The following is a 19,486-nucleotide window of genomic DNA, read 5'->3' as shown; positions in this document are numbered from 1 at the left end:
ACAAAAAATAACATTATTGGGTGGGAGTTGGAAGCTTGATGTCCATGGGTGCAGCTATTGTTTCAGTTAAAAAGTTACCCTTATCTGTGACGTGGACTAGGAGACAAGTAGAGAGGGCGATGTGCTCACTGCACAATATTCACGTTCACAGCTTGCTGGCGACCTCCGATTACTAAAAGTCATATAGTCAAAAGCGGAATGGACGTTTTATAAAACCAGAGGAACATATGTGCGTGGCATTGGTCTCACCTGAGACAGCCTGCGCTGAACTCTCGGTTCAAGTCGCAGTCGATGTACCTTGTCTGTTCCTGCACAGCTCTCGGGTTGGTGATAAATGACGTCACCGCCACGCCATCCCTGTGGAGCTCGCCTCCGTTGTCAAGCCAGTGCCTCATGAGGCAGACCCCCGATAACTCATTGCCGTGCGTGCCTCCGAAGATAGCAACTCTCCGCACTGGGCCAGCACGACTGGCAGCCATGACGCTGCAGCTTTAACCCCTTCAATGCTGGCCCGTTTCCGCCGCTGTGCGGTAAACAAACGAACAGGGAGGGGCCGTGACGAACCCCAGCCGTCATCAGCACACGAGCACCATGGAGCGTGGCGGCTGGGGTTCGTCACCAGCATGCAAGGGGTTAAGGGCGAGGGTGGACTGTAAAGACACCAAAACAGCCTTGAGCGGGGTAATCCCACAGGAATGTGTGCAGCTGCACCCGAGAGTGACTTGAATGTCGGTCGCTGGGTTGTGCACTAAAGTTGCTTAGAAGTCAGCTAATCAGTATTTACAGATTTGTGTGCATGGGTGTCACCGAAGTGACACACCTCCTCCAGCCCGCCCATCTTTTCCCAAATTTGGGGGTAGACCGGGTGAACGATTATTTACTTTAAACTTTCTCGAGCATTCACACAGGACTTTGGTACACTTTGGATGCCAATATAGCCAGTGGTACATGATTAATGTCTAATGAATTTACATTTTTTTAAGCGTATCTCTTTAAACCCGATTTTATTTACGGAGATCTACTTCTAAACGGATGAAGTGTATTACATAAGCAGAAGTTATTCTTCTTGTTGGAGCACGATTTATTGCAGCGAATGACTGTCTCTCCGGAGTGTGGTGAGGCATGTGACATAAGAAGAGGGAAGGAAAGGCGGCCATAAACTCTGAAACGGGGGCGCGGAAAGAAAGGTCCCGGAGGGTCCCTTGGGGAGTTAACATTCGAGAGTGAGTCGGGAGCCAAAATGGAGCTCCATGTTTCTCCGAGGTGAAGCAGAAGTGCCTCGGAGAAACCAGCATCATTTTTGGGATTGATGGGCGTTTTTTTCGTTCTCTCCTTTTCCCATTGGCTGGAATGTAAAATTCCAGCCAATGGGAAGAGGAGAGAAAGAAAACGGAAAGAAACAAAAAAACACACACCTCAATCCCAAAAAGACAGGGCTTAAATGGACAGACGCCCCTCTAGTCCAATGGCTTGCCTCCATTTAGGAAGCCAGCCAATGGAGAAGAGGGGCGGGTTCAAGCCCCACTCTCTAAGACATAAAGTCTCGGAGCGAGACTGCGCAAGCGCAGCCTTTCGCTAGCCGAGACCTAAAAAGAACAGCTTAATTGCGACACATGCTGGTGCACTCTTAGATAAGCGGATGCAGGTTGTACAGTATAATTGCAGATACTTACTCTGTACTTGTCATTAATATGAGTTTCTCAGTTTTTGTTTTGTGGTTGTTCATATGTAAAAGGTTCCTCTTTTCTGATGTAGTGAAAAATGTATTTTTATTTTCAGCAAACATCTTTGTGAATGTATTGTGTGGAGTATGGATTCTTGTGGTGGCGGTGGTCTTGGCTTACAGATACCAGAGTGCAAAATGCCACATGCAATGATTATGCAAGATTTTGGTAAAGTATTTAATTGTTTATTTTCTTGAAAAGGATTTTGTAATGTAATGTAAAGCTTTTTATGTCACAAAAAGTGGGGATTCAAAACAGTATGTAGTTTTCAGCTCACTTTCAGTCACAGTCTCACCACTTGACAATATCCACCAGCCAGATGATGACATCAAAGTAAAAGGTACCGGACAAACTTGTGGTTGCCAGGGTAGGAGCTGCGGCCCCTGGATATCCCCTTGCTATCCCTTGCACTACTTTTGAGACTCTTGGTCTCAGGAGCAGTACACTGTTTTAGTTGGGGTTCCTCTTTTCTTGTTTACCACCCTTTTGTTATTACATTAATAGTGAATAATAGTCTATTATTCCCTATTATTGTAATACAAAATGTCGCTCCAGGAGCTGGAATAAGAATTTTGCTGGTAACCAAGGTAAATGGTGTGTGTGTGTTTGCGGGTGAGAGTTAGTGTGTATATTTGAGCATGTCTGGTCAAGTGAGCATGTGTGTGAGTGAAAGTTAATGGGTGCGAGTCGGTGACAGGTGGGGAGTAAGAACAATTGAGATTGAGTCTCCGTAAATTAGTATGAGTGAGTTAGAGTGAATGAGAATGAGTGAGTCAGAGTAAGAGTGACTGAAAGTGAGTTGATGAATGAGTAAGAATCAGTCTGAGGAAGGTTCAGAGAGCGACTAAGCAACAACGAGTTAGTGTGCTTGTAAATAAGAACGAGCTAAAATAACAGTGAGTTCAAGTGGTTGTGAATAAGTGACAAAGTATGAGTTAGCAAGACTAAGAGTGAATGTGGGCGTGTTTAAATGAGGGAGAATGAGAGCGATTGGAAATGAAGAAATTAGAGCATTAGTCAGTCTAAGTGTGAATGGGTCAGAGTAAGAATGAGTGTGAATGAGCAGAATGAGTGAGCATACGTGAGTGAATGTAATTGAGCATTAGTAAGAATAAAGTGTTAAATATTTGAATCTGCCTCCGTCAGCAGAGTGCTAAAGGTCATTCCTGGCTTATAGAGACACTCATTACAAAATACTGACGTGGGCATGCTGCAGGCAAATCTTAGCATGGCAGGCACCTGTCAAAAAATACCTGGACTGGGATACTGGAGGTAATTGTTGGCATAATGGGCACCCATGGTAAAAAACGAAATGGTGGTACTGGCTCTTTGGAGGTAATTGGTGTCCTGAGAGAGAACAACTGTGGTATTTGGGAGGCTACAAATCATGGTGAGTATTACTCTTCCATTGCTTTCAAAGATCATGTCAGTATCTTAATATAGATATCTAAAAGAGATATTTGTTTGTATTGTGTTGTTATATTAATTATATTATAATAATTATCTTATATTATATAAATCATTCAGTTATTATAGAACCTCAACAATTTGTTATTGTGGTGTCATCCAGGTTAAGGTCATGTGACATATTCTGTGAAAAGTCGGGGTGGTCATTGGCCACATGATATCACTTAGGCCATTTGATGTCATTTGATGTCATATAGGTCAAAGGGTATGTGATTCCACCTTCCCTACCCGAGGCATTTTGATGAATCTGCATCCATGGCCAATCTTTCTGTGCTTTCTCCGACTTCCCTTCGTAGTTGTATGATGCCCCTTTACACACAGGTTCAAAAACTTGAGCTTGCATAAAATAGTTAAGGGTTAAAACTCCACAAAAGCATATGCCAGCTTTGATTCTCCAATTCACTCCCTCTAATAGGCAAGACTAAATCGGCTTCATGTTTGTTTATTGGCAGCCTTTTACCGTGGATATCAGTTTCTCTTTTTCCAAGGATGTTCCTTTCTTTAGTCATCCTTACTTCAATACGCTACTGCACAGGGCATGCAACTGCTATGTTTATTTGTTTGTTCTGCACTGAATATACCTGGAGTTTAGGACTCAGCACCTCATGGTCATGATTGCTCTCTTTGTAGTTTTCTTTCACTGCCGACCCACTAAAATACACTGCACTGAAAGGTGTTCTATTTCACTTCTACTCTCTGGAGGCACAGAGGTAGAGTACAGGTAAACCTTTGTGTGGGATACCTTCCCAGTCTGACATGAGCGATGGCCCTAGGTACCCCCAAGGCCTGCAGCATATCACAAGCTGTTATCTCTTTCTAATCTTCTAATGTGTTCACTGAGCCTACCAGTACACCCAATTCTGGTTAGGACACTAGATGTTACCGACCCACAGTCACATGAAATTCAGTTGCACAGTGCATAATGCAGTTCAGGTGTGTTCAGAAGCCTCTGGGGCCAGTTATGTTATGTTATGCTATATTATGTTATGTTAGTAACACTTCTGTAGCGCCTAACTACCATTGGTCTCTTAGCGCTTGTCTAAGGGTTAGCCACCTAGCCCCAGCTAATACTTGACTAAGACATTCGATCAGACTCTATAAAAAGCAGAGCGTTTTCTCTTTGCAGACTTTCTGCTTCCACAGCTGAGGTATCAGGACTGAGAAAGCACCACCGCCCATGGTCGATCTGTTAAAATGTGGGCAGGTCAGCAAAGTTACCTCGGAGTAGCGAAGACAGCGTCCCGGTACATATCGCCTTAGACTGTCCTTAATATAGACTTGTACTGTCCCATACAAGGTCTTATATGCAATGCATTAGCCCTTGAACCTGGCCCTCTGTGTTACTGAAGCCAGTGCAATTGTGTCAACAACGGTGAGTCGGAGGAGCCTAGCTCGCGGCCGTGATGGTCGGCTTTTAGCTCGGCTCCCGCAGCCCTCCATCCTGACTGCCTATCCTGTCTTTTATCCTGTCCCGGGACGGCACACTTTTGGGGAATTGGAAACATTACGGCTTGTTTGTACTTACCATCTGACCCCGGGGTCTTGACGTGCAGTGGCTCCGGAGTTCCGGCCTCCGAGAGATCGGGGCCTCTGCGAGACTTGGACCGGGACCTGGCCGGTGGGATCCGACGGCTCTCGGCCCCGGCCGAGAGCGAGAACCAGTGTTGGGAGCCGATGTGCGAAGATCCCGGCGATCCTGACCCGGACCTGCCCTGCTGGTCGCGTGGCGGACGTGGGTGAGAGGCCCCGGGACCTGATTCTGAGAGGGGATCTCCCCCCGCCGCTGCTTTTTCCGGCAGCCCTGGTCCTCGAGGCCCTGACTCCGCTTGTTTGGGGCACCGGTGCTGGTGCGGGCGGAGACCCGTTTTGGGCGGACATCCTTTTGACATCGAGGCCGCCCTTGCTGGGACCCCCGGCGCTTGTAAAGTCCTACATTTGAGAACTGTTATTTCCGGGGGTCCTCGTGGGCGGCGATTGGGCTGATTCACGAAATGGCGGCCGGCCCTCTGGATCGAGAGTCACCTTGTGGCGGCGGGCCCGAGTTGCCTGATTGTGTGGGGATCGGATCTGGTGGGCGTGAGCCGACAGTCAGAGATATCCTGGAAGCCCTCAGATCCCTGTACGCTTCCCTGGCCCTGGGCGTCTCGGTGGGTCCGCCACGATCCGCCGCCATTTTGGGCGGCCGTTTCTTCTTGTCGCCCTCTTGTTTCGATGCCTCCATTGCCTCACCCCCCTCGATTGACCTGAGTGTCTCCACCGCTGATCGAAGATCGTGTACTGTGCTGGTGACTTTGGGGCGCCCTGCTTTTCAAGGTTCGGACCCCGGTCACTCGGATGCTGTACTGCGACCCTGTTCGACATTGTTGCCTGGAATTATGGGTGGACTTCCTCCTGTGCCTGCTTCGATGACTTTGCCTGTGTTTAAAAATGGGACCACCTCGCCCGCTCCAGTGGAGCAACTGAACTCCTGTTTCTCATGGCTCGTGCTTCGATTGTTGATGCATCGATACTTTCAGTTTGTACTATTGCTCACTTGTCGATCTATCTACTCCCCACGTAGCTATGCTAGTCTCCATTCCACTCGATTATATGCAGATTTCGTATTTAGTATGTGGTTGTACATTGCCATGTGGTGGGTGGGGTTTGTCGCTCGGAAGGGTTGGGGGTGAAATGTACGACTTCTGCTTGATTCCCGGTATGCGATTTCGTTGCACAATTGTCTCTGATTGTAGAGGGATGGGAGGTCCCCTTCTCCTAATATTTTGTGGCGCGTGATGGGGTGTCATCCTGGTCTGTTTTTTGATTGTACTTGTCCGGTTGGGCGGAGGGCTGTGGCCTATCGTTTGTATTATAGCTCTTCTGCTCCTCCCTCCTGTTTTCTTTCTCCGCTTTTGTGGTCTTTTTGTCTCGTTTTTCATTCTTTCTTCTTGCTATATTTTGGGTTCTGGTTTAGGGCGACAGGCACGCTGTTTGAAGGGTAGGCCGTAGCCTTCTACAGGGGTGCAGGGTGGGACGGGTGGGTTGGGTCCTATTTTTTGTTTGTCTTCTGGTTCTATGGCCCTTTTGTATATCTTTTTCGTGAGGCCGCGTCTGTCCCGACCTCCTATGGTGTGTTTCGGGTGGGGGTATGGCGTCGTTACTCCTCCTGCTACATTTTGACTGTCTTTTCGTCCGATTGCCATGCCCCACTTGGGCCGTTAATCCTTTTGTCTCCTGTCCTCTCACCGTGGGGTGCCGTGTCGGCGTGTCTTTTACCTTTCTTTTTTCATATTTCCCTATTCCCTTTTATTGTTTGGTTTTTCTTCCCTCCATTTTCCTTTCCCTTCCTCTTCCCCCCCCCCCTACCTAGTCCCCCTTCCCTTTTTCCCTTCCTGTGTCCCAGAGGGTACTGTGACGGGCGGGTTTTCATGCATTGTCTCCGATCCCACTGTTCTGGCTTGGTAGTGTCCCGGGTGGCGGGCGTGTTACGAGGATAACGCTCAGGGGTTGACTGTATCTCACATATCCTGATTTTTTGAATGCATTGTGTTGTCCCCCTGATAATTTGCTTCACGCCCCCTTCTTAATGTTGAGGTTGCTTACGGGATATCGGATGCCTCAGTATTGCAATTGTGCCCGTCATATGTCCTCTCCCCTTATTGTAAAATTAAGCCTTCTTTACTCCTGTGTTTTAGCCCTTCAGTTTCTGTATTTTTTTCCCCTATTGCGATTATACGGCCTCTGCTTTGTATTGATTGATTATGTACTATTTGCCTGATTACTCCTGACTGTTTTGTACACTGCGGCCGGCCGGCTTGGTTGTGGGCCTCGATTTGTCTTCTTTTGATATCAATAAAGGTTTTAAAAAAAAAAAAAAAAAAAAACAACGGTGAGTCATGTGTCAGTCTTGGTAGATTATATATTAATCTTGCAGTGTTGTTGGAGCTTACCCAGCAGCTTGTGTGAGAGACCAATGTATAATACATTGTCATTATCCAGTCATGACACAATCCGTGCTGCCACTGCTGTTCGCATCGTTGAGAAAGATAGACGAGGTGAAGGCTGATGAGAGGCAATACATAAGATCAACAAAATAACAGTGCACAAAAAATAAAGTACATTCCGTCGATGTGAGTTTTGTTGAAAATCTTTTATTCTCCAAAAGTCCTTTGTTCCTATGCAGAAAACAGCCGACGCATTTCACCCTTCAAAAGGGCTTCAAAAGGGCTGTGATTTTCATACAATATAGAGAATCTTTAGAAACCAATATTTGGAAAAAAAATTAAATGATTGCATAAAAGACAAGTGCGTTAGAGAAAGGAAAGAAAATTTGAGTTTGGACAGTAAGAAGTCCAACAGAGAAGCACAGAGCTAAAAGTCACGATAGAAGAGGAAATAGCCATGCTGAATGTGATTCAAAAAGATCAAAGTGTAATGCAGTGAAAGAAGAGCAGCTAGAATAAAACTTGTGTCCTTCGTGTCAAACAGAGGGAAAAGAGACAAAGCTTGGAGAGTGCAGACCAATCAATACCCAAACTAAAAGAAAACACACTACTTGCAATAAAGAATATCAAAGTAGCAAGATTCAAAAACTGCTTCAAAGGTAAGATGACCAGAAATATGCGTCAGTTTGTAGAATGCATCAAATAATTTGATTACAACACGTCCTCGTTAATGGACGTGGTCTTCACACATGAGACCTAGATGTAAACAAAAATAATTTTTGGGCTATCAAAAAATAGTTGCCACACAAGCTATGGTCAGTCAAAGAGAAGGTGGTTCCCAAATCTCAGATAGTAAGGAAGAAAAAAAAGTGGGGACAGAGCATATCCCTGGGAACCCAACATTGGAGTTCTCTATCTCTAGATGCATTGCCACCCTGTTGCACCTTCTGTAACCGATCCTTCAGGAAGGAGGAGAGCCACTAAAAAGGCGGAACCTGTGATCCCCGGACCCGTAATTAGTCTATCAATACTTGATGGTCGACCGTGTCAAAAACGACTGTAAGATCCAATAGGATTAGCACAGAGGGCTTGTTCCTATCAGCCGCCAGCCTGACCTTTTTCAATACCAAAAACATCACCAGTTCCATACTGTGATGAGCCCTAAACCCTACCTGGCGAGCAGTTGGTGCCTCCATAAATTCTGCAAGGATTCTGTTTTCATGTTGTACCCCAATCTTAGCTGGAAAGGTGACCTAGATATTTGGAGGGTAATAGTTTTGGGGTCTGTCCCCGCCTTCTTTAGTAAAGGGTTACCATTGCTTTCTTAAAACTAAGTGGTACTTTCCCTGCCACAAGGGATGAGTTTAGAAGGGAAAGCAGCGCATCCCCACTACGGGAAAGGCCATCCTGAACACCTTGGGAGGGCAAGGGTCTTTCGGCGAACCAGATTAAACTGCTGCCATTACCTGTGCTAAAGCCTCGAAATCCAATGGTGGGAATGCTGAAATCTTCTCACCCTGGAAGTGAGGCACCTCATCCACTCCAAGTAGACAGGGACAAAGCAGGGTGTTTCTTACTTCAGTTAGAATATAACTCATTTTCTTTAGGACGAAGTCCTGCATCTTATTACAGTCACTTGGGTCTAGGACAGCCTTCAATTCTTTGGTTTGGCTTAGCTCCCTCAACACTTTGAGTCTCCCTTTGAGTATCATTCGCTTCTCTAATCCTTAACTCATAAAACTCTGCTTTAGTCGCTGTGATTGCGCTTTTATATATGCCCAGCAGTGCTTTATACTCCCTCAAGGCCGCTTCCACCATTTCCTTTTTTATTGGTGAAACATTCGCTTCCCTTCCTTTAGCGCTAGGGTATACCAGTGGGCCCATTTGCCTTTATTCCTTACTTTCTCCCTCCGAGAAGGAGCCACCTTGTCTATGGCCTCCTGCTTCCCTCCTAGAAACCTCTCGCTCTTCTGATCGATATCCTCAGTGTTTCTCAACGGATGCATTGCATCCTTTAGTGCCTCCCCAAAACTGGTTTCGTCTATTTTTGTCCAGTTACATACCGTCCGCCACTCCTAGACTGGTGCACTGACTGACTGGGCAGAGGGATTATAAACTTGATCTGATGATGATCTGACCAGCTACAAGGTTTGATTTTTGTTATCCTAACCGGTGGCTGAGTGGACCATATTAAATCTGACGTATGGCCCTTATCATGGGCCTGAGATTCCACTAGTTTTTGTAGCCCTAGCATAGCCATCCCTTCACCAAACCCACTCGCCTGGGGCTCTCTTGGTACCTGATCCCACCAGAAGTTAAAGTCCCTCACCACTGCTATCTGCTGGTACCTTGAGCACAAGTCATTGGGAAACTACCTTAATGACGAATCCCTAACAATGAGTGGGCTTAACAACGACTCCCAAACAACACCCTGTGCCTGAACCACGACCTCCTTAACAACTACTGTACCTGAACCACGACCACCTTAACAACTCCTAGATCAGAACCTCCACCTCCAAAACCAGAGGTAAATGTCAATAATTAAATAAAAAAGTTACAAATATTTTGTTTTTTTAATTGATTTATACATTTCTTTATTTTAATTGCATTATGTCGTTCTAATAGACTTTATGTAAATTCAATTTTGTTAGGCCAGTAGATGGCACTGTAGATTTGTTTTTCAATGATGCGATTTTGAACTGGGCTTGATGCGCCTGTTTCTCTCTGGTTTTCACAGTTGAAATTATCACAAAGGGGTGGTTGGACGTTAATTTTATGTTTTATAAGTCAATTCTTTTTAAAAATGAAAATATGTTCTGGAATCCATTTTTAAATAATTTTATTTTTTGTGAGAAAAAAGATCATGGAATTATATTTTATAGTTTTTTGCTGAACATTACTGTCTTTGTAAGTTCGTCTGTATTTTAAAAAAAATATTATTTGATTGTAAATTTAAAGTTTCTTCGCTATAAATAGTTTAAATAAGAAGAGTTGTTTAAATTAAATAATTGTTTTTCATGTTTCAATCTTGCGTTTATTTGAACGTAGTGGTAGATTCGGGTAACATGGCAATTAATACTTTTTCGTGGTTTAGTAAATCATTGTTAAAAACGTAGTGGTTTGGCTTTGGTCGTGGTTTAGCCTTTCGTGGTTTAGGCATTTGTTGTTGAAGTGGTAGTTGTTTAATTATACATCCCAAGTCATTAACTAATTCAGTAAATAGATCATTGAAAAAAAGGGTAGTCCCAGGTGGGCGATAGACTACCATCATCACCACATAAGTGATATTTAGTACTAGTTTCACCCCCTGGACTTCTGCCCCATCAAAACTTTCTGCTACTACAACCTCTGAGGCAAGGTGGTTGATCACTGCCACCCCATCTTCTCTCTTCCCGCCCTGTCAGTTATGCACCAGGATATGATAATCTGTTGGCAAGGCTGCGACTATATCGGGCTCTGAGCCGGCCTCCGAGCCGGCCTCCAACCAGGTTTCAGTTACGGCTAACACATCTGGTCCTTCCACTTGCAATAACAAGAAGATTTCAAGGTTGTTGTTAGAGATGTTAGAGATGAGGGAGAGGTTAAGGGCAGATGGCTTATTAATTGGTGGATGGGAGGTAGGGACACGAAAGGATCAGGGCTCGAGAGCTGAGGGCGCGGGCGTGCTAAACCAAACTCGATAGAATGAGTTAAGCGTTATGGTGCTGAATACATGTTCCCTTCACAAACGGGAGATGACCTTTACTACGTGGGAGTTTCACCGCGATAGGTTTGCGTTGGAGAGCGCTGGACTTGGGGACAGTACGCTTTACGCTTTACTATTCCAACACCAGTCTATATACAGTAGGGAAGGTGTTGGAATAGTAAATCGTACTATTCCTTATCTTACAGCGCCCTCCAGCGCAAGTCGTTGAAATGACTTGCGTTGTAAAACCCGCGTTGTAAACCTACTGCGGTGAAACTCCAGCGTAGTAAACGTTGTCTCCCATTTGTGAAGGGAACGTGTATTCAGCACCCTTTCCCGGGGCCTACATGCATCATTATCAAGTTTGGTTTAGCACGCCCGCGCCCTCTGCTCTCGAGCCCTGTTCCTTTTGTCTCCCTACCTCCCATCCACCTATTAATAAGCCATCTGCCCTTAACCTCTCCCTCATCTCTAAAGGCAGCTTCAGTGTGGTGCCCTTTCCTCTCAGCTCACCCAGCTCCTCCATTGAATACACCATTATCTGACCAGGGGTCCATGCCCCTGGTCCCGTATGAGTGCAGACGGTTGGAGACGCTCCAGCCGAATTAAATGGCCGCACCCCTTCCACCCACCAGTCAGCCCTGCTGTGCAGCAGCTGACTCTCGTGAAGCTGCACTGCTCACTGGCAAAAACCAACGTGTTCCGGGAGCGGAAGTGTTACTAAAATGTGCCCGTTGGCTTCCCCCAAGAGCCCCACAACATTACAAACTGAATTAGCCACAGATTAAAAACGAAGCCTAGGCAAGACTGAAAACCTGTTTAAATGGGTAACGCTAGTGCAAGGCACTTCCATCCCTACAGTCTGCGCATCCGCTCCAGCCTAATTAAATAGCCGCACCCCCCTCCACCCACCAATCAGTCCTGCTGTGCAGCACCTGACCCTCATGAAGCTGCATTGCTCATCAACGAAAAACAAAATGTGCCGGGAGCAGAAGGTTTAAAAAAAGTGTGCCCGTTTGCTGTCCTCAAGAGCCCCACAACATAAAAAAATTATTGGCCACAGATAAAAAACGAAGCCTAGGCAAGATAAAAAATCTGTTTAACCAAGTAACGCTAGTGTGAGGCACTGCCACCTCTTTATGTGGTCATTCTGCTGAGTCTTCAGATAGTTCAGGGCGTTCTTAAGTCCTCTACCTTGTGCAGTGATCACAGGAATAAAAGCATAAAAAGAGGTTGGCTTTGTCAGTTTTTTATGGACTTTGGTTCTTCACATTCCCCCTGTTTTACTGCATTATTGGACTCTCTCTTTTTACTCCTCCTGTCACTATCTGCCATGCACTCTCTGTCCAGTCTTCTCCCCGAAGAATTATGGTTATTGTGGGGCCGGATACCATACTCAGATGATAGACCAGAGGGAGTGTTTAGATCAATATAGACACTTTCAAGGGCACTATTCATGATTGACAGATTATCCATTGACTAAACGTGGCAATAATAAATGTCTGCAAAAGAGAACTACACTGCTCTCCCTGCCACCAAGCAACAGAAGCGGAGTTCATTTATTAAGAATCAGGCACTACTCATCTGTTGGGAGTGTGGAACACAGACTTTTTCTTTATTAATGTACAGTATCCCTGTGGAATACCGTGGTGGAATTTAATATAGAAGGAAGGTGCTTCTGCTGTATTACAGTTTGTGTTCAACTTTCTTTGAACATTGCTTTTCACTTGAGGGATGTATTTAGCCCATAAAGTTGTGCTTATTTATTTCAGCACCCAGCCATCTCCAGCTAGGGGACTAGAGTAGACTAATCCACCCTGCAAATCTATAGGTTCAGACATTCAGTTGTTGCCTATTTTTGCCATAAACGATTTCACTGCTTAAATGGTTTGTACTGTTGATAATAACATTACATTTGGAAAGGAAGCTCCTAGCCAGATCTCCCTATCAACAGATTAAAACTCTAGTCAGCACTCTGGTGATGTCCCGCATCGATTACTGCAATGGACTTCTTGTTAACGCCCAACAAGGGATAATGAATAAGCTGCAGTTGGTGCAGAATGCGGCACCAGACTGGTTACAGGGACACCCAAGTTCAGACCTATCTCGCAAGTCATCAGACAGCTTCTCTGGCTGCCAGTAAGACACAGAACTTAGTTCCAAGCCTTATGCATTGCTTTTAAAGCAATTCACGCTTTTGGACCAGCTTTTCTGAGACATTCTTTATGTCCCTATAAGCCGACACGATCTCTTCGTTTCTCTACAGCAAGTCTCTTAGAGGTCCCAAAAACTAGGAAGGTATCATGGGGTGACAGATCTTTTACCATTTCAACGGCCAAGCTCTGGAACAGCCTACCTTACCAAATCAAGACCAGCACATCCCTGCTAACCTTTCGCAAACAGTTAAAGACGTGGTTTTTCAATCAATAATCTCTACTTTGCAGTCAACTCTATTCATAAGCGCCGAGACACCCACGGGTATTTGTTCGCTCAATAAATCTCATAAATAAATAAATAAGAAAGCACTAAAAGTCTTATTTATTAAGATTTCTAAAAAATGAAAAAAATTCTTCTCAACTAAGATTCTAATTAGTGCACATTGAAGAAATCATCTAGGCCTCTCCCACGTGTAATGACAAGTCCTGGGCATAATTCAAATTTGGCCTGCTTGGCTGCTGATGTGGTTCTTTGAGTCGGCACGTCCATACTTTTTGAAACAAAGCACATCATTCAGTAAAAGTTATTGAGCTTTGCTAATTTGTTAGTTGTCCATTAAAACCTGGCACTTTTTTTAAAGTGTCCTTCATAGTAGTAAGGCATACATTTTTCTTGAAGAAGAATGACTTTTTCAGTTGAGATCAGTTAGAGCTGCATTGTTACATTGAGGCCAAATTCCCGACAACCTACAATGAAACCATGAAATTCACAATGGGACAGTTTGAGAGTTTTGAATTCTTGAGATAGTTCACTATAATAATTAACTTTAGTTGTATACACTTATTCAAGGAAATTCTGTCAGTTTTTGTAACGGATTAAAACATCAATCACCACAGCAGTACCATCTTTGATGAACACTACTTAGGGTTTTCTTAGTTCACCTTGACTATTGTTTAATTGAGGTTTACTATATGTTAGCCAACCATGTATTTTAGCTCAAACAATGAGTAGCTCCAGAATCTTAAGTCATTTAATTCTTATGTCCTTTGTTTTAGGACAAGCACCTGATACATGCGCAATTGTTTCTCATATATCTTTGCAATATCTGCAAGTAGCGAATGATCGATCTCTTCCTCTAGATATTGTTTTTCTAGTGTTCTTGACATTTGCTCTTAGTAAAAGCAAGCTATGTATTGATTTTCCTTTGGTTTCATGTGCTTCTTAACCCAAACGTTTGAGGATGGATCATTTACTAAGTATTTTATACTATCTCCTTGTACAGGGAGATGTTTTGATTTTTCAAATTTTTCTTTTCTTTTGCCACAAGATTCTAATAGTTGCAAGGTGTAGTCTTGGGATCTGCTGTTTGATAGTTTTAGGAATGAGATTTGAGAATGTGATCAATTTTATTGTTTCTTTTATCTCCTGCGTACGTGTAAGAGGGAGCAATGTACAAGTCTGGAGTTTCTCTGTGATACTATAGATTGTCCAGTTTGTTGATTCATATAGTTGTACACAACATTGGTATACGTAAGCTACCATTTGACCTTTTTGAGCATAACAGACCATTCCATGTGTAAGGAGGTGGGTGGAAACAGTTCTTGACATTTTTCTTTATTATCTAGTCTAGTTCACGTGAGAGTCTGTTCTTCTGTGCCTACTTCCAGTTTGAACGAAAGTTAGGAAACCGGTATTGGCATAGTATTTTAATTTTTTGGGTGGGCTTAGGTGGTAGTCTGTTAAATTTGATAGCCCATTCTGCTACTACCTCATTTATTTAGCATTTATTTGCATGACCTTTGTGAGAATCAAAGCTCAATCCGAGGTACCTCTGTCACCAGATTGTATGTTATTAATGTTTCATTTTTCAAATTGCCATGGTTTGAAATTAATTGCCAGAATGTTGTCTTTTGTGATGACTTATGAAAAACCAATGTGTATTTTTTTTCATTTAGCTTTAGGCCTGTTGTTTTGCTGATTTCTTTCAGTGATCGTAAAGTTAGTAATCATGTCTACCACTGGATTACAGAATACTGCTATATTGTCTTCAAAGACTAAAGCAGTGATTTGTTCAATGAGTCCATCTGAGCCAAATGTAAAGCACTTACCTTTTTCCTGAAGATCACATCTTAGAGGGTTTATGGCAATAATAAAAACAGTGGGGCTAGTGAGTCACCTTGTTTGACCCCAGACTTCCTTATTATTTCTGATGTAGATTCATTCTTTTTTCCCTTGAAGTACTTAGGTGAATCTGTGTAAAAGGCTCTTATTGGATCTTGGATAAATGATGGAACTATTTGCCTTTCGTGACTCTGTATGATGCCATAGTGACTGACAGAGTCAAATGCTTTTGTAAGTCTATGAACACCACTACAAGCAAGTGTTTATTCTTGCATGCCCCTTTTGTGTTTTGAGCAGGAATTTTGCTCTTCACTTCATTAATGCTGTATCAATTTTAATAAGTCTGCAATTGCTTATTTTGTTCAGTTCATTTATGGATAGGTTCTCGAGAATTCATATTGATCAGTTTTTTTAATATACATTCTGGGACTCTAGTTTCTAGGCAAGTAGATAGTATTGTGGGCATTAAGCTTGATTCTTTCATTTGAAAATTGTACAGATTATTTAAGCCCACATTGTCGGGCCCCACTGCTTTGTTTCAGTTGGCTTCCTCAGATGCATCTGTTACTTTAAGAACTGTGATTTCTTTACACAGATGTTCATAGTCCTATTCTTCTGGAATTCGGTCAGTTGTTGCGAATTTTAGGTTTTCTTTGTTTTCTTTTTGAATAATGTTTTTTGTAATATTGATAAATATCATCACACCAATCTGGCAAGTGACATCTTCTGCCCCATCAGTGATTATTCTGTCAATTTTCTTTTTATCTTTATGGAGCATTTCCTGATTTTCTTTAATGCTGGCCTTTGATTTTTGCATATCTTTGATTTGCATTGAGCTTTCGACTTTTCTTATCTTTCTTGTGTATGTTACTTGGGACTGAAACTGTTTGGCTTTTGTCTTGAACAGTGTTCATAGGCTTCACAATGTTAGTGGGTGCTTGATGCAATTAATTTTTAAGTTCTTTTCTTTTCTCTCTTAAATATTTTCAAAACCTTTAAATCCCTGGACATTCCATAAACATGTGGACATAGTCAGCTTTTCCAAGGCCACATTTTGCACATCTTGGCACTCTTCCATTTCTCAACTTCGATAACTTTAGAAGGGTCCAGTATACCCTATGAGAGCAAAAAAGTTGATTTCACCTTAAATTGGCTGAATGGACTGTAGTATAAAGAGTGTTTAAAGATACTTACCATAGGGCCTCTAGCTGCACTTCCAGCAAGCAGCTTTTCCACAGGTCATCTGGCAGTCTAAAAACATCATCCGATAAGTCCACCAATAGCCATTACTATCTGGAGACTTCCTGCGTTCTTGATGACCCCTGGATTAATTTGGTCTCTAAATTGTTCGATTTTCCTATATCCGCTCGTGCTGCCTGAAGCCAACTTTTTACTTGGAGATATTTGAACTTTGAGACTTTATTGTTGACTGCCTCCACAAGTTTGTCCCAAGGAATCAGCTCACTCTCTTCCACCAAATGTTCCCACCTCACTAGGCCTACCACTTTTAGAGGAAATGGCAAATTATCCTTGTTTCATTCGGGAGAGCCTGGTGCATCCCATATGGGCGCTAACTGACTGTATTAGGTACGTTTAGTCTCCTTACAGATCCAAAACCATAATGTAGCCATGCTCTGTAGAACCTTGGTACACACATCTTTGTAGTATTTTGGATCACCAAACTTGTACATATATCCCTGATCTCCCCCTCTTATGTCCGACAGCATGGCACCAAACATTCTGCCAGTAGCTGAGCCATCAGGCTCCCGGATCAGCATCTTAACATTCTTTAATAAAAAAAGGCCCAGGCATAATAGCGTAAATCAGGCAGGGACAGACCTCCTTAATCTTTCTTCCTCTGTAGTTTCTTCTAAGCTCTCCGAGGACCTTTTGAGGCCCAGATGAAACTACTGATCTTGCCCTGTATTTTTACTAACCACTCATTCTTAAAGGTTAGGGATAATGAATTAAATAAAAAGGTGAATTTTGGGAGGATAGACATGTTAACCAGATTTATTCTCCCTAGTATAGTTAGGGGTAGGTGGGACCAGCTCAACATCAGGTTACAAGCCTCTTTCATTACCTTGGAAAAGTTTGCCTCTGGGAGAACCTTAATATCCTGCATAATTTTAATACCTAAATTTCTTATTTCTTTCTTGAGTGAGTTAGATTCCTTTTCCAGGTTCTAGGCCATGACCTCTTTTTTGGAGTTCTTGACCGAGTAGCCGGTAATCTGTCCAAATTTCAGAGTAAAGCTGTTAATTAATGGGACGGCCACATGTAAGATTGAGGTGTATCCGCATACAAGGCCACTGTCTTCTCCCAGCCCTCATAGCTAAAGGGGGGTATCAAAACCGGTAATCTGTCCAAATTTCAGAGTTCAGCTGTTAATTAATGGGACTGCCACAAGTAAGTTTGAGGTCATCCACACACAAAGCCACTGTCTTCTCCCAGCCGTTATATCTAAAGAGGGGTATCAAAACCTCATTTCTGATCCTTGTTGCCAATGGTTCAATATAGAGATCGAATAGTAATGGAGATAGTGAGCAGCCCTGCCTGGTCCCCCTCGAGATTTTAAATGGTGCAGTAAGATTCCCATTCACCAAGACGCTGGTACATGGTATTCAGTAAATCATAGCCAATACCCTACAGACATTCTAGATTAATTTTAACATTGTTTGCAAGCAAACTCAATCTACCTGTTCAAATGCCTTTGTAGCGTTCACAGTAATTACTCCCAGGGATGCTTTATATGAGGTGCCCATATCAATTGCTCCAATCAAATTGAATTTCAGCTCTTGCATTCCTCTCCCTTTAATGAAACCCTCCTGATCTTCATGAAGGAGGTCCCCCACAACTCCATAATCGCTATTTAGCAGCAAAATCGGTCTCTATGACTCACATATTTTTGGAGACTTCTCTAGTTTTAAAATTAAAGTCACTATGGCCTCGTTCCATGATGCAAGCATTTCCACACCATTCTGAAAAATCTCTGCAAACAACTTAGTCATACTCAGCAGTAAGGCATCTTCTAATAGCTTATATATTTCTCTTGGTAGCCAATCTGGTCCTACGGCTTTGCCCATCTTCCCCCAACTTGATTGCACTCTTGAATTCTAGGGTTTGTCATACCACTATTGATAACAGTACATCTGTCTTCACTGATACTGGGTGGACTGTCCTGGTTCAGCCAGGCCTTAACCTTTTTCTCAGTGATCACTGACTGTTCTGATATAGGTCTTTAAAATAATTCTGAAAAGCTTTCTTGATATCCTCATGTATTTTGAGCAGTCCCCCTGTGTTATTACATCTAACTACTTTTATGATGTTTCTCGCTTAATCCCTCTTAGCTTTCCAGGCACGCAGTTTCCCACAATTTTCTCCATACTCAAAGTGGGAAATCCTACTAGCCACCCACCTGTTTAGTAGCCTATCTTCCACTACTTCCTTCAATTCCGCTTTTAAATTTTAAAGAGAGGCTTGTAGTTGGACTTTCTCATTATCATCCAATACGCTAACTAACTACAGTTCCCAGGCCTGTATTAGAGTTTCCAACTTCCTCACCTCTGTGATGTACTTCTTTCTAGTAAACGCTAGCATGCTGTTAATTTATCCCCTGAAAAAGGCCTTGTATGTATCCCAGACAACTCCCACAGGAGCACTATCTTGGTTGATGTTAAAAAATCCTCTGTCTCTAACCTAAGTGCCTTTATGGCTGCCCTATCTTGCAACAGAGTGCGAGCCATGGTTCACCTTCTATGACCAGACCTAGTAGACGGGGCCATAACTAATGAGACTGCAGAATAATCTGACATGTGAGATTTCTTGCACAAGCTGTTTAAATCCCTGATCAACCAGAAAGAAGTCTATTCTAGATTGATGTCCATATTTTTCATTATAATATGTAAAACCTTTTCTAGCTCCCTCCTCTCTCTCTCTCTCTCTCTCCATATATTCCATAGTCCTACCTGCTTCAAGAAGATTTTGATTTGAGATAACATCTTGTTGTTCGTGTTAGACCAACTGTTGACCTACCAGTCTAGCGTATTGTCTAAAATCACATTAAAATCTCCCGCTAGAATGACTTGATCTGGGAAGTTTAGTAGATTTGTCAACATTTCTCCAGCTGTCCCTACATCATCAATGTTCGGCCCATAATACCCCACTAATGTACCTGCTTTATCTCCAATGCTTTCTTTTATGGTAATGTGTGTGTGTGTGTGTTTTTAAATCAATATATCCACCCCCTTGTATTGGGAGTGGTGGCTGCTACAGGCTACTCCATGCACCCATCTCCAAGAACCAAACAATTCTAAACAGTCAATTTTGGTTAGATGAGTTTCCTGTAGAATAATAATGTGTGCTTAAACATCCTTTTAAATACTGCAACAGCCTTTCTCTTCTTCCTT

General features: G+C 43.1%; 1 protein-coding gene across 4 annotated transcripts in view; it reads left to right on the top strand.

Moving 5' to 3' along the window:
• ZNF711 (zinc finger protein 711) overlaps positions 1 to 19,486 on the top strand; it is a 239,742-nt gene that overhangs the window by 61,990 nt on the left and 158,266 nt on the right. For all 4 annotated transcript variants that reach the window (XM_078688476.1, XM_078688475.1, XM_078688477.1 and 1 more), the window contains exon 2: positions 1,780 to 1,892. In XM_078688476.1, coding sequence (XP_078544602.1) covers positions 1,811 to 1,892 — 82 coding nt within the window. In that variant the 5' untranslated portion in view covers positions 1,780 to 1,810. The remainder of the gene's footprint in view (positions 1 to 1,779; positions 1,893 to 19,486) is intronic.

The sequence above is a fragment of the Lissotriton helveticus genome, chromosome 4_1 (genome assembly GCF_964261635.1).
Source record: "Lissotriton helveticus chromosome 4_1, aLisHel1.1, whole genome shotgun sequence".
NCBI classification, from domain to species: domain Eukaryota; kingdom Metazoa; phylum Chordata; class Amphibia; order Caudata; family Salamandridae; genus Lissotriton; species Lissotriton helveticus.
The sequence above is the reverse complement of the archived record's forward strand: the minus strand, read 5'-3'. Positions and strand labels throughout refer to the sequence as shown.